The sequence below is a fragment of the Scomber japonicus genome, chromosome 4, assembly GCF_027409825.1.
Source record: "Scomber japonicus isolate fScoJap1 chromosome 4, fScoJap1.pri, whole genome shotgun sequence".
In the NCBI taxonomy this organism is placed as follows: Eukaryota; Metazoa; Chordata; class Actinopteri; order Scombriformes; family Scombridae; genus Scomber; species Scomber japonicus.
In genome coordinates, this window is record NC_070581.1 from 24,359,865 (window position 1) to 24,372,242 (window position 12,378).

The 12,378-nt window shown below is 39.8% G+C and overlaps 1 protein-coding gene across 1 annotated transcript in view; it reads left to right on the plus strand.

Annotated features, from left to right (window-relative positions):
- The first annotated feature begins 862 nt into the window (after positions 1-862).
- hspg2 (heparan sulfate proteoglycan 2) overlaps positions 863-12,378 on the plus strand; it is a 95,435-nt gene continuing 83,919 nt past the window's right edge. The window contains exon 1 of the mRNA XM_053318211.1: positions 863-1,335. Within this exon, the coding sequence (XP_053174186.1) occupies positions 1,267-1,335 (69 nt within the window). The 5' untranslated portion in view covers positions 863-1,266. The remainder of the gene's footprint in view (positions 1,336-12,378) is intronic.

A 12,378-nucleotide genomic window follows, 5' to 3' on the forward strand; every position in this document is an offset into this window, starting at 1 on the left:
CTGGAGGGGTGAACATCATTTTTCCAAAAGACATTCCCTCATTTAGTGTTTTGATGATCACGGTAGAGAGCACTGTCTAAATCTGCAGTCCAAAAAATCTCCAATAGGTTTTCAACTGGGATGAGAGGTGGTGACGGAGAAGGCCATCGCATATGATTCACATTATTTTCATACTCATCAAAACATTCAGTGACCCCTTGGGCCCTATGGATGGGGCATGCTGGAAGAGACCACTCCCACTAGGATAGAAATGTTTCACCATAGAATAAAAGGTGACCAGTCAGAATAGTTGTATTGATTTGCAGTGGTTCTCAGAGTGGGGTCTGGGGACCTGCAGGGGTCCTTTATAGGGTTCCAGGGGGTCCCCAACAAAAAGGGGAATAATTTATTATCTCTATAAACCCATCCTTAAGTAACACAGTGACAGTGTGTGACTATGTTGTTCATGGGTTTTTTCACTTTTCTGTTATAAAACATCTAAAAGCAAAATTCTGATTAGAGGAGAGACCCTGGGACTAAATCTTACCATATGGGGGTCTGTGGTCTAATTTTGCTTAATGGGCACTTTTACTTTTAATATCAGTTCTGCTGCTTTAACTTTTGCTCAGGTGAAATTTTGAGCATATTTGAACACTGCAGTATATCTCAACACATCCTTCATCATACTGACTAATATTACATTATATGAACACGGGAGTATTTTTTTTTTCGGGAGGCACATGAGAGGAGTGTGTGGTCATGTACAAAGCTGCTATGGGTCTACTAGGTGGCGTCTCCCCCTCACTGGGATTAGCTGTCTTCTCTTTCAGCACTCCCTGAATTCCATTCCGCCTTTTAGTTTTCCGGCAGCGCTGTGTCTGTCTGCTCTGTCCCAGCGCAGGACTTCCCTCTGACTTGCAAGACCGCATTTAGTCCCACAACAAGTCCAAGTTTCGGAGTGCACGGGAGGAAGAAGCGAGTTTGGAGTGCTCTCCGAGTCGATATTTTAACGACTGTGCACAAAAAAAGAGGCACGAAAGGATCCTTTTTTTTCTTTTTCCTTTTTTTCCTTTCCTTTTTTTTCTTTTTTCTTTTTTTTTTTTTTTACCTGTTGATGAAGTCCCACCGGGTGTGGGGCGCAGAGGAGCAGTCGGGTTTCTTCACTGTGAAGAAAAGTCTGAAAACGGTGCAGATAACACACCACTCCAGTGGCCAGGAGGAGTGAAGGACTTCGGGTTTTTTCCTTTTTTTCCCCAGCAGTTGCAGCCTGTGCTGGGTTGGTGGAAAATGGGCACTCCGACCACTTCGATCTGTGGACTTATCCTCCTCACTATACTCACATGCCAGCTGGTCACTGTAAGTGAGATTAAAACTTTCTTTTTTTGTGTTGCTCTTTCTTTTCACTTATAAAAGTCTCCACTGGGGGTTAAGTGTTTCATTCACCCACTAAAAGTGGCCTATAAAATCATTTAACCCCCCCACTCTCTCCCAGAGCTTAAGTCAAAGTTACAAATCTGTGCCTTTATGTCCTATTAAAGGCAGAAGAAAAAGAGCATGTGTTGATGCTGCTATTTATGTTCAGTGAATAGTGTGGTGTGGTGGTGCAGAGCTCTTCACATGCAGGTGGACTGCATAACAGATTCCTGCACATACACATACACACACACTCATATCATGTCAGCATGGACCGTAAAGATGCTTTTAAAAGTAATATGACAAACTAGAACCTCATGATGAGTGAAGCTGGTCTAAGTTTGTCCATAGAAACAAGCTATTCATAGTCTCCCTGGAGTCTTAAACCTTCTCAAACTTAGTCAGGTTGCTCCTTGCATTGCCTACACTACATAACATATGTATGGATGTTTGACAGGGGGGTCTAAAAATACATGAAATTTGCATTTAACACCATCATTTTAGTCTTTTGTGTCCTCACACATTTTCAGACGGACTTCTTTTCTTTGTCTGCCTCATTGATGAGTTACTCCTGGAGTATAGTAGTCCTAGTATAAAGTGAGGTCCATTTGCACACAAAAAAGACTTTATATAATTAAAAAAAGTAAGAAAAACATCTCATCCACTCATGCACTGCCTTTCTTACCCATCCAAGATCTACTACAGGTGGGAGAGCATCATATTAGTTGCATCCTCTGGTTTTATTCATCCTGCTCTCAGGGCTGCAACTAACCATATTTTTCATTATTAACTATTTTTTCTATTGTTTGATAATAGTTTCATGTATAAAATGTCCAGGTGCCAAAGATTTTGTCTTGAAACTGCTGATTTTGTCCAACCAAAAGCCCAGAAGCCAAAATATATAGACTTTTACATTCAACAGAGATAAACAGCATTCATCATTTTAGTCACTGCCAAAAAATATACTTGTTTCTGCTGCTCAGATGTGATCATTAATGCTTTTCATTGTCATTTATAACAGTAAATGTATTATTTTGGGGTTTTAGACTGTTGGTCAGACAAAACAAGACATTTAAAAACATCACCATTGACTCATACTCACTTTTCCACTATTTTCGACTGCTTCAACTGCTAATTGATTTATCGACATAATATTAAGCACATTAATCGATCATGAAAATAATCAGCAGTGGCATCCCTAATTAATAGATTTTCAAAACTGTTGCTGCCCTCTATTAGGTACAATGATACATTTTTTTTCAGCTTTAATATACTGCCCATGCACTTTTGAGTGTCTATCCTGTTCTAATTCATAATACTTCATTTAGATAGGTTATCTTTACGCTGCTTTATCAGTGTTATGACTCATATAGAAGATTGCTTTTGCTGCTGAGAATAGACCTCCACCCTCTGGAAATCCCGTCTGGTCTCTCACCTTCATGCCCTCTAATAAACAGAGCTGTCATGGCTGAGATATCTGTGACTTCTCGGTGTTGATTCGATTTGAAGCAAAGCCTTTTGAATGATGGGACGTTGTTGCAGCGGCCAGCAGACATAAATCTTTCACCTGCTGGATATGAGTAGTGATAGGCCAGATGCCTGAAAAGCTATAGTGTTAAAAATTTTTTATGACTTCAAGGTATATTTAACATCCAGCGGTGACATGCTATTGAGCGTCTAGCCTATCCCGCGGACGACATGATCTATCACTTTGTGTCAGTTCACACAAAGTTGGGACAGAAGGCGTATTACCTCCACCTTCACAGTCCAGTTATGTATCTTCAGTATCATCGATCCACAAAAAGCTACCCCAGTCCCCGGAGTGCCATCATCATCTATTGTGTGCTGACATTGAACGGTAATAGGAGACGGCTCTTACACTTTTACCACAGCCTTGATTGACTGCCAGGCCTAAACACAACAATACCAACATATAACTGAATTATCTGGAACCACAAGCATCTGTTTCTTGCATTACGACTTTGAACTCCAGCATGCGGAGGCCGCCCTGACTTGTCTCTTGATTCAATTAAGCGCACGTACTGGTGTTACTATGGGCCCTCCGTTCTCCCTGCTGGAATGTCGGGGTCATGCGCATCAACTCAAACAATCAAAGTCAATAAAAACTCTCGATGGGTTGGAGCTCTCCATCACAAATGAGTACCCATATCCTGCGGTGAACTACCAGTAGTTACTAATGTGAGAAATGATCCAACAGGAGCATTTTTACAGGTCAGTATCCAATAAAAAAAACAGCTTCTCACAAATCTGTTTTGACACATTCGGGGTTTTTTTACAAGCGAGAATGGATTATCTGCTTTGTTGCGCTTTCTCGTTCTTCTTCTTCTACTTTTGTTTTCTGGTGTATGACATCAGACCCGCCGTGAGCATTACTGCTGACAATTTTGGCACAGAGATTTCTCCCATTATAGACAGTCACAAGTGTCCCTTGACTTCATTGGGGGGGGGTAGGACTAGAGTTGGGGGGGGGGGGGGGGCGGCCTGAATTCCAATGACTATATATTATGTGTGTGTGTGTGTCATTGGTGTAAATTGTTCTGTTTCTCCACTGTGTTGTAACTCAACCCTTTCATCCCCGGCTAAATATTATGCACTGACAGTCTCGATCTGATGATTTATTTAGTCTATACTGGGAAAATGCATTAACTGGGCGAGGTGGTTTGGTCTCTCTGTGTGGCTCTTTGTCGTTTCAGACTGGGCTACCTGGTGTTTAATTCCCATTCAGAGTCAATGAGGATTGTATGGAGTTGCAAAGCACAGCAGTGCAAACATCAACTCCACTTCAGAGTTTGAACAGTAGGGAAGGTTTGCCCCCTCCAGACCCCATTCACATAATTGCTTGGAGACTGGGTTCAGTAAACATTGCATTGTTGAATTATAGCCCCAGGAGAGAGGCCATCTTGGCTTATGGGACAATGCTATACTGAAGTGGCTCACCCTTCTTGGAGCACATTGGCACATATGGAGTGCAGGCTGGCATTTGTTGACTCTGCAGTGAAGTGTGACTTGGGACCATATAGAGGTCAGGGAGGTGAGGACTCTGAACCTGACTCTGTTTCATAGTTCAGTAGGGGTTCCTCATGATTCATTCATAGCCAAAAATTAGCTCCTTGAACATAGTTAATGAATCTTCTCACTTTTAATTTGTGCATGTTAAGCTACTCTTTTGTTTGCATCTTCTCACCATTTAACATTCAGTCATTTTTAAAAGTTTTTTGGTAAGCTTTGATGTGGTAAACTAACTAGACCAAGATTTCTGTGGGCATTATTGTCTCAAAATATCAGTCGAATCAGTTTAAAATGTTTTAGTTTGTGGTTCTTTGCCCCTGAACAGGAGTGCATCCAACCCTTTGGTCAGCTTTGATTCAGCCTGTAGCTCGGTACAATGTGTGGTGAAGAGCTCGTTTAAAGCGCCTGGCTTTACTGTAAGAAATCTGTTTTAAATTTATAATGATGCTGCAGTGTTTAATGTTTTTATATGCATCTTATATGCTTTAACCACTTCCCTCCCTTTTTACTGTCTCCATTTAACTTCAATAAAGAAATGAACTTTCAACCAGGTCAGAAGTGCTCATTTAAAGGCCAATTCTACTCCTTTTCAGTATTGAACTCAACAACTACAAGTTGTTGTCATTATTGATTCATCCTCAGGTTATTTCCTGAATTAAAAGATTAGTTGTTTGGTCATTAAAATGTCTGGAAAAGGTGCAAATATATTTTACTAGAGCCCAAATTAATGAAATGAAATCGCGTCTTCCCACTAAGAGTCCCAGCATCCAAAGATTAATCAATGAACAATATCGGTGCTGCTTGATTCTCTTTCAAGCGACTAATCAATTAATCTCTATTGGAAGTTATTCTATCACTGTGGACATTGTGATTTCAGTTAAAGTTACGCTACTGCTTCATACACAGTGCACGATTTTCAGATTGATTTGTATTAACATCTACATTAACACATGATGATAATCTTTTCTAACTTGTAGTATGCTCTGGAAAACTGCCAGCCGTAATGTGAAGTATGCATGATTTATAGTAAATGAGCTTAAACATCTCAAAATCCCATATATGGTCCTTTTTTAAGGATTCACAGTGTGGTCTGTACTGTATGCTACAGCATGCCCAAACCTGACTTTAACACTTCTTTTTCTTTGCTACTGATGTCATTGTCTGTTTGCAGCCAAAATACAATGATTTGTGAGATGCATATACTGCAATGCATGTGAGGAATTTAGATTTACAGAGATATATCAGCCTTAAATATGACTTAAAATCTATTGTTTTTTCATCCTCACCTCACTCAGGACAAAGACACACAAACTGATGTCTTCTCACAATGCAGTGTGTGCTTCATGGATGTGGTAGCCTTGTGCTTTCATGTACAGTGTAGCATCCAAACACAGCTGCACCTCAGCTGGTACATCAGCAACGCTGTGCATGTGCTGACATGAGCTCACATATTCTTGAGTGCCGCCTGTTGTAACTAGACTCCCTCTCTTTCCATTCATACCTCTTCAGACATTTACATTGAAGTGCATGTCTGTGGATGGCTTTTGTTTCCAATCACAGCTTATCATTGGTGGATCATCCCTTTTAGATTGGTCAGAAGCCTCTATCAGCGTGAGTGCCAGACTGTAATTAAAGTTGAAGTAATTGAAGTTTTAAATATGTAGCTCTTAAGAAGGTAATGCATTATAAGCTTCTCTGATTATCACTCCTGTGTTTTATTTTCAATTTGATTAAATTATGCGGTCAAAACTCTCACAAAGAAGAGCAAAGGAGAGAAATGATTATATGCTCAGTGTGGAGCATGGCCTTGTGATTTAAGTGGCCAACTTTTAACTGAATTGAATTAGTTCAAGGCCCAGTATGTGCAAATAGTTGCTTTACTGGTGAATTGCCCATGGGCAAGATACTACATTCTTACCAATTTCATGTTGCCATATTGATTTGGACACATCTTCCCCTTTATTCTAATGCACGGCTTAAAATTAGCTCCAGCCTCCAGCCTAATGTTGGTAAAATATGCAAGAGCTGGTAGATATGCTTCACTAACAAGCCAAAAAACCATGGTGATCTATTGAGTGGGGGTAAACTTTGAATATTCACCAGCCACTTGGCCAATGGACAAAGAAGTTTAGAGCCCTGCTATAATGAGAAAGTGTGTCCAAAACTTTGACTTGTATTGTAGCCTGACCTCCTCGCAATGCAGCAAATAATCCTCTGCACAAAGCATTATCTATGTTTTATATTTGTAACTGTTAGTCACATATTATGTACGTAACTGCTCACAGTCAAAAGAATAGTTGGTTGCAGTTAAAGAGTTAAATACTCAAAGAACATATCAGTCTTCATTCCTGCGTTATGAAGCTACAGGTGCAATAAAACCAACAGAGTTCATAGTGAGGTCACAGGATGACCTGAGGACAAACACCGTCTACACCACATGCAATAAAAACAGCTAATGGTCAGACAGCTTTTATGGGTTGCAAATCACAAATGTAAGATTTTTTTCCCCCTCCCTTGCTATTTTCAGTCAGAAGGAATGATGGATATTTATCTGAAAACTAGAAAAAGATGTATCTGTTATGTTTGGAAATACTTTAATATTGAGTTTCTTCTTCCTGTGTGCTCTGGAGTTCATTCATTTTTGTTGAAATAACGGCCGAGCTGCTCTTTAATTTGATGTACTTTACTGTCAATGGTGACTCCGCTCCTCCGGAAATAGTGAGCTTTAAATCTAACAGCAGTCGCTCGGGTTGATAAGAAGAACAAAAGACTGTAATAGACTTCTACAGACTCTTCTACTGACTGATTTCCCCATCTTAAACAGTCTTTCTCAATCTTTTCACATTGTATTACCAGGCTTTTTTTCCCAGGCTGGACCCTCGCTTGCACTTATTAGAGATTCATTGAAATGCTAAGTTAACTGTACTGCACCTTCCCTTTGAAGGTGTCCTATTGAGTGCCATTGTCTTAACCAATGGCATTGATGTGAAGTGGGCATTCGACTTCTTTTTTTACTCTAGAGCTGCTGCATTGTCTTGTATGGTCCCTCCCAACTTATACAAACTTCTACAGCTACACTGATGGGGGTTGCTGCCCTTTTCACCAAAGGCGTGTGAACAGAATAGGTTTTTTTTTCCAGGGTACTTGAGCTTTCTAAAGCAAAGCTATCATTCTTCTTTCTCTATTGTGTTAAAAAACTAGGTTTGACACTGACATCCCGTCAAGTGTTTATAAAAAAAAATCCCACCCCAGTGTCTTATCAGAGCTGATGATTTCTCACTTCCTGAACACAAGACTAGTAGAGCCCTGCCTCCACTTCTATATAACAAGTCTATACCTGTGACACTGAAAAGCTTTCCATCTTCGCAAGGCTTCATTGTAACCTTTAAGGAGATGCAAATTCACGTAAGCTGTTGTTAAACCCTTAATGTTCTCAGAGGGAGGTCGGAAAGTGCAGTTTTTTGCAGGTTTTGGGGCGTAATGGCTCATTGGAAAGTAAATACAGGGGAAACACTCGCTTCCCCTTTTGGCTAACTTTTGTTTAATTCAAGGAGCTTGTTAGTAGGTAGTCATGCAAGTCTGCTGGAGTCTAATTAGCCAGTTATTTCACAAATTAAAGGTCCCATGTTTTTTAAACACCGGAGAGCTGATTATCCCCCCCCCCCCCCCCACACACACACCCCACCCCGCCTTTATGCATTCATGAGGTGGCATACTTTTCTTATCCTCTCTAAAACCAAAAAGCATAAGAACCAAAGTGTGAGGAATGGATTAAATCAGTGTGTTTTTTCAGCTTCAACTTAAGCTGTAATCAATGCTAACTGGCTCATTAACATTACCTACAATAGTAACAGTAGTATACACCACAATTCAAGAGCTTCTACAGGATGCTGACATGGACTGCAACCTTTATTCTCATTATCGATTTAATAAGTGTATTTTTTCCTTTGATTGCTTGATTGTTTAGTCTATAAAATGTCAAAAAGTAATGAGAAAGTGTTCTTTAGCCAAGATAACTCCCTCACATTATCTTGTTTTGTCTGACCAACAGTCCAACAGCTCTGATAAGGATCTTTTTTTTTATATATATAAACAAAGTTAGTCAGTTCAGTATTATATAAAACAGCAAAGCAGAAAGTCTCATGTTTGAAAAGTTGGAATCAGATAACTTTTCATTAAACAACTAATTGACAATATCATTCAAGGAGCCATTTAGTGCATATTTAAGACCTTTTTAAGACTTTTACTGGATTCTACTTTTAAAAATGAGTCAGCTGGAAACTAATTAGTCAGCTTACTTAGGTCATTAGTCAGAACTGCTTTTGTCCACCTCAGCCAGCACCAGTTTAAAAATAACTAATATATCTGCCACTGTTATCATAAAAAAACTGCTGTGTAAGATGTTGCAAGAACAAGAAGCTCAACAGGCATGGCAACAGTAACTAAGTGAACGATCAGCTCGGCTCTTAAAAGTGCTCCAGATACCTTTTTTGACGTTATGCAGTTACAGTTACAGACGCAGGATCCTGCATAGCAACAAGTAATGTGCTGCAAAATGTCATATCGGTTCTGCTTAATGCAAGATTTCAGTTTTCATGTATTGGACCCTTTTGCTAAGAGGCTTCAGAGTTCCCTCAGGAGAGACAGGAGAGCTTCACCAGTCTGGTCTGTGTTATCATGTCAGCTGTCGTCCCTCGAGACATAACAACCCTTTCTCTTTGTTATACAGACACACACACAGACACACACTCACACACACACTCAGGCAGTTCTTGTTCTTGTAGGAATTTTCTCCGTCTGTCCTTTTCACCCTCTATCCTTTCTTCTAGTTGCTCAGTTTTTTTTTAGTAGCTTTCACTGTGTCGACTCTTGCACACTGTAAACAAGTGGTAAACCAGTATTTATATATCGGTGTTGCTGTACAGAACTCATTTCTACCCATCTGACCACCAGTGTGCCTCAGCAACAAGGACAAGCAATTTGGACAAGTGATTTGCTCGGTGACGAGATATCTTTAGAGCCCAACAACGCAAAACGCGTCTGTGCTTGAGAGAGAGGTTGCCGGCAGTCTATTGTTTTGGTGCAGTGGCTTGTGATGGTTTAAAACTTTTTTTTTTTTTTTTTTGTTTTGTCCCCTGCTGAGTCACCATCCTGTTGGGGAAATGAAATCTGGAATTATCTACAGGACAAGAGGACCCCCCGACCCCCCGAAGCAAAGTTTATTCAGGCTTTCCTGTGTTGCAGTTCAGATGTCCTGCTCTATATATGCTGAGAGAAATAACCCAGAGTATTTGTTTGGTTGTTTTTCTAACCCCCATACACCAATTTATTTCTACTTTAAATCTGTTTTCTATCTCCTGAAGTATGTTTATATATGACAAATCCCCCATAATCTTTTGTCATTGTAGTTTTTCTGCTTTCATATCTCAACAAGCAAGTCTTATTTAAATATCTCCACTGTGCCTTCAGCCTTTTTTTGTCATGCTGAATAGCTGCTGAGGTATTTATGACAAAGTTTTTATTTCTTGCAGAGTGAGATCTGCTTCATTTGGGTCTGTCAGCTTTGTCATAGATTGTAGTTGCAAAGCAGAAAAACCCAACTTTTTTATACAGTAACTTGGCAAGTAACATGCTGGATCTAAGGATTAATGAACTCCCCTGGACCTAATTATGCCAAAGTACAAGCCCTCGTTGTTTGTATTTTTCCCTTTCAGCTAGAATGTGATATTTGAATTTCCATCACAGCTGAGCAGAACTTACTTGGTTGGAAATATTTTCCATCCAGGTTTGCTGCTGTTTGAAGATGTATGATCCGTGCCATGAGCCAAACTGTGCTGTAATGGAAAAAGTCTTTGATTCAGACACACACACACACACACACATACACACACTCATTCACCTGCTGTATTTTTTAATGAAAAGTAAACTCACTCAACAGATCTTTGACCTGTAATGCTTAGGCCCAATAAATGAAGCAGAAAACTTGTATCCATGATAAGCTAATAGGCTGATAATAAATCACATTATATAACATTTAATATAATAATACCTTAACAAAACACACAGTAAGCGTGACCTGTTCATACTATTGCAACACATGTTGATACAATTGACTTGTTTACTAAGCCCCACCTTCTTAGTAACTAGCAGTCTACACTTATGAACTGTGAACTATGAAAATATCTGGAGAATCATGTGCAGAAATTTCCCAGAGTTGCACTTTCACACATGTAGCACACAACAGAAGATTGTCCTTGTCAGACATACATTCTGGAAATACCCCCTCACTCCTCGCCTACACCAAGTGGCGCCTGGGTAGAGCGTGCTGAAGGCAAAAAATGCAAAAAAGTACACTGCAGTGGTAATTCAGTATTTACAGCTGTATTCACACATAATCGAAATTGGACGTTACATGGACTTTGCACCATGGAGCTGGCAGGGTGCCGCTTGCAGCAGTAGAGCTAATGTACTACAGTACGCATTGCTTTTGTTACTCAGCTGTCAGTTCCATCAAACAACTCTCTCTACACCCACTTATTGCATCTCTGGTATTTATCACATGTAGAAATAGATAATGTAACTAAGAAATGACGTAACTAATGTAGTGAAATCGCTGAATTTGACATTTTAATGCCTTCCGTTGCTCATTAATGAAGCAATTACATTACTGCAACATGATGTAAAATAATGAGTTACTGTCTGACACTGATGACATCATGCTAAAAGACTGAGGCTGAAGCTATATGGTGATTCATGAAGAAGATGTGAGAATAAAGGAGCATCATTGTTCTTGCATTGCAGTTTAGAGTCAGTTCAGTATGTTGAGGAAAATTGAAAGATGAGACTGTTATTTCATTATAACACCCCACAAACTAACCTAGTTAATTCATTCCATGCTCCTTGGCCTCAGCTACTGTAGGTAGTAAAATAGTTTCACATCTGCAGCTTCCTTCAGAGCAAATAAAGACACTTTCATTTGTTCCCTGTACTTTTTTCTCTTGTGGTTTTGATTGTGGAAATGCAACAAAAGACACAACTGTCTGAACTCTTTATATATATGGAGTATTGCTCTTACTGCAGCCCCATGCATACTGCTTCAGCATGTGGAGAAATCCAAAGTTTGACAGGCGTGCCACACCAGCTTTTGGTTGCTATGGTTTTATTGCACAATTGCTACTTGGAGGGTTTTTACTGAACAGTCAATTGCACTGGTTTTGTTTCCCTTACCACCTCGCAGAACCTTTATTGATACTTCATGACAGTCTGGCTACCAGGAGACGCATAGCTTCTTGAGAAACAGGGTGTGAGACTCCACAGCAGCACATAAGACAGCCACTTCTGTGTGAGAAGTTGCAGGAATTAAAATTAAGCCATGATAAGAGTGGAATGTGGATCCTGTTGGTAGTCGAGCAGTTCACAAGATTAAAATCACAGCTCTTTGTGCGCTGCTGGAAACTATCACCGTTGAGCCTTCTGATCATTTTAAAATACACTTGTCTTGAAGCTGTTCCAGATCACTGTCAGGGAGAGGCTGAGTGAAGGATTTCAGATTTTATCTTTTTTTTTTTCTCCATGTAGACTATTACTGCCTAAATCCAATGAAATAGGAATACTAAAGTAACTAAGCATCCATCATGTGCATAGAGGTTTGACAGCATGCAAATCTACCAGTACCTGGCAGGCCTATTGAAGCTGAAGGTTGGCCTCGCAATGCAGTTGGTAAGGCAAAGGGAATTTCTGTGGTTTTCGACTAAAGTGGCTATATATAATTTTCTCTCCACCCAAACCATCTGTTGATTCCGTGGAATGGAGAGTCATCTGAATATTCAGACTAAGGGCTTGTTTATCTACTTCTGAAAAGTTCAGTTTACTTCTTGTTCAAATCTGGTATACACATACAGCTACAGATGAGCAGATCTATTACAAAGATATTTTTGGAACCAACCCAAGGTTCAT